Source organism: Propithecus coquereli, unplaced genomic scaffold (genome assembly GCF_000956105.1).
Source record: "Propithecus coquereli isolate 6110/MARCELLA unplaced genomic scaffold, Pcoq_1.0 Scaffold464, whole genome shotgun sequence".
Classification (NCBI taxonomy): Eukaryota; Metazoa; Chordata; class Mammalia; order Primates; family Indriidae; genus Propithecus; species Propithecus coquereli.
The window spans coordinates 652,036-653,953 of record NW_012150441.1 but is presented as its reverse complement, the minus strand read 5'-3'; the positions used below and the strand labels follow the sequence as shown (position 1 = coordinate 653,953).

Below are 1,918 nucleotides of genomic sequence, written 5' to 3'. Positions count from 1 at the left end.
TTTTGACACTGAAATCAGGTGCTTTACACCCAGAAGCTAGTATAGTGCCTAATGCTTAGTAAGACTCAAATGTTTGTTGAATGTATGTATTTGCACATGTATGTGTAGGACAATTTGTTTTCAAGGGAGCCCACTGTCATGTTTGAAGAGGTTCATGTTATTCTTTACAGTTGGTGTTATAGCCCAATTATTTATCACATTCATTACATCAAGCAAAGTGAATCAGAATTTAAGTAAATCGAATTTTGTGATCAGTTCTGCAATATCTTCTATTTTATTTTTAAACTCCAATATATAATTTTGTGACATGTATTTTCCTATGTGTGGAGTTGAAGTAGTTGAATTGGAGGTGATTTAGGCATTGATTACAGCATCATGGTTTTGTATCACTGAGCTAGAAATCACTCAGACCCTAAGCAAATACTTAAAGAACGTCTTAATTGATAGAACACTGTGTTAGAAAGTGGTTATACAATGGTGAATGAAACAGTCATGCTTGCTGCCCTTGTGGAACTTAGTGGAAGAGACAGGCAAATAAATAACCACATAAACTATATATAACCACATATGAATGCAAATTGAGGTAAATAATTTGAAAGAAAAGAGCTAGTTATTTGAGAAAGAAATGCAGAATGGAGCTGTAAATCATCAGATTCTTTCATATATATAGCTGAAATCTTTTCAATTCCTTTAGGGCAGCGGTTCTCAAACTTAAGTATGCATCAAAGGCACAAGAAGTATTTGTTAAAACATAGGTTTCTGGGCCCCACATTCAAAGTTTGTTATTCACTAGGTCTGGGCTAGCCATGAAGATTTGCATTTCTTTAAGTTCTTAGGTGATTGTGATTCTGCTGATCTAGAGAACCACATTTCAAGAACCACTGATCAAGAGTAGTGGTTTTCAGCACATTGGAATCACATGTAGAACTTGAACAAAATATTGATGCTTTAGTTCCTATTCCTATAAATTTTAACTTAATTATGGCCTGAACATGGGGCTTTTGAAGGACCTCAGTGATTATGATGTTCAACTAGGGTAGTGAGCTATCAGTCTAGAATTTGAATATGTATATCCATGCAGTTTCTTAGTGGGGCACAAAGGCATGGAGGACATGGGGAAAAGATTGGAATAGAAGGCTTCAGAAAGAAGTCCCTGAACCAAGGCTTAAAATATCTGTGAACACCATCGATTGACAAAGGGAGAAGAGAGTATGTCAGACAGAAGAAACTGATGACATACAAATATGTAGGAGGAGGTTTTATTTCATGAAATATAAGTAATCCTCGATTGTAAATTGGCTACAATCCTGAAATACAACCATTCTGATGTTGAATACCTCCTATTTCTGAAACAGAATGATTATTTTTAATATACAAATAAATATAAACATAGGATCATCTATACCAAATTGAAATAATTTTTATTCATAATTTATTCTGTTTAATAGGATGAGAAGAAGAAACCGAAAGACTAGGAGATACGGGGTTTTGGACACTAACATAGAAAACATGGAATTGACACCTTTAGAACAAGATGACGAGGATGATGATAACACATTGTTTGATGCCAATCATCCTCGAAGGTAAGTATTCTAATTTCATGAATCAAGAAACAAGTCCTTGCCAAGTAAATTGAAGTGAAGTGGACTTTTGTTTAACAGTTTTTATTCCAATAGATTTTATTCAGTTATGTTTAATGAATTTCTTTTTGCTACCTAGCTTATAGCTCACATTCATATTGCTTTGCTGAAGATACAAACAGCGGAATAATACTATCTCAAAAAGAAATCTTAATTGTAATCTCTTCTTGGACAGCTTTGTCTTTGACCTTCTTCATTCTAATATCTATTAACTCTGTGTTTGTGTGAAAGAGAGAGAGAGAGATTTAGTAAACTTAATTTTCTTTTTGTATTCTGAA

At 33.7% G+C, this 1,918-nt stretch overlaps 1 protein-coding gene across 1 annotated transcript in view; it reads left to right on the top strand.

Moving 5' to 3' along the window:
* Positions 1 to 1,658, top strand: part of FAM174A (family with sequence similarity 174, member A) — a 32,258-nt gene extending 30,600 nt beyond the window's left edge. Inside the window, exon 2 of the mRNA XM_012655183.1 lies at positions 1,449 to 1,658. Coding sequence (XP_012510637.1) covers positions 1,449 to 1,587 — 139 coding nt within the window. The 3' untranslated portion in view covers positions 1,588 to 1,658. The remainder of the gene's footprint in view (positions 1 to 1,448) is intronic.
* The last annotated feature ends 260 nt before the right edge of the window (positions 1,659 to 1,918 follow it).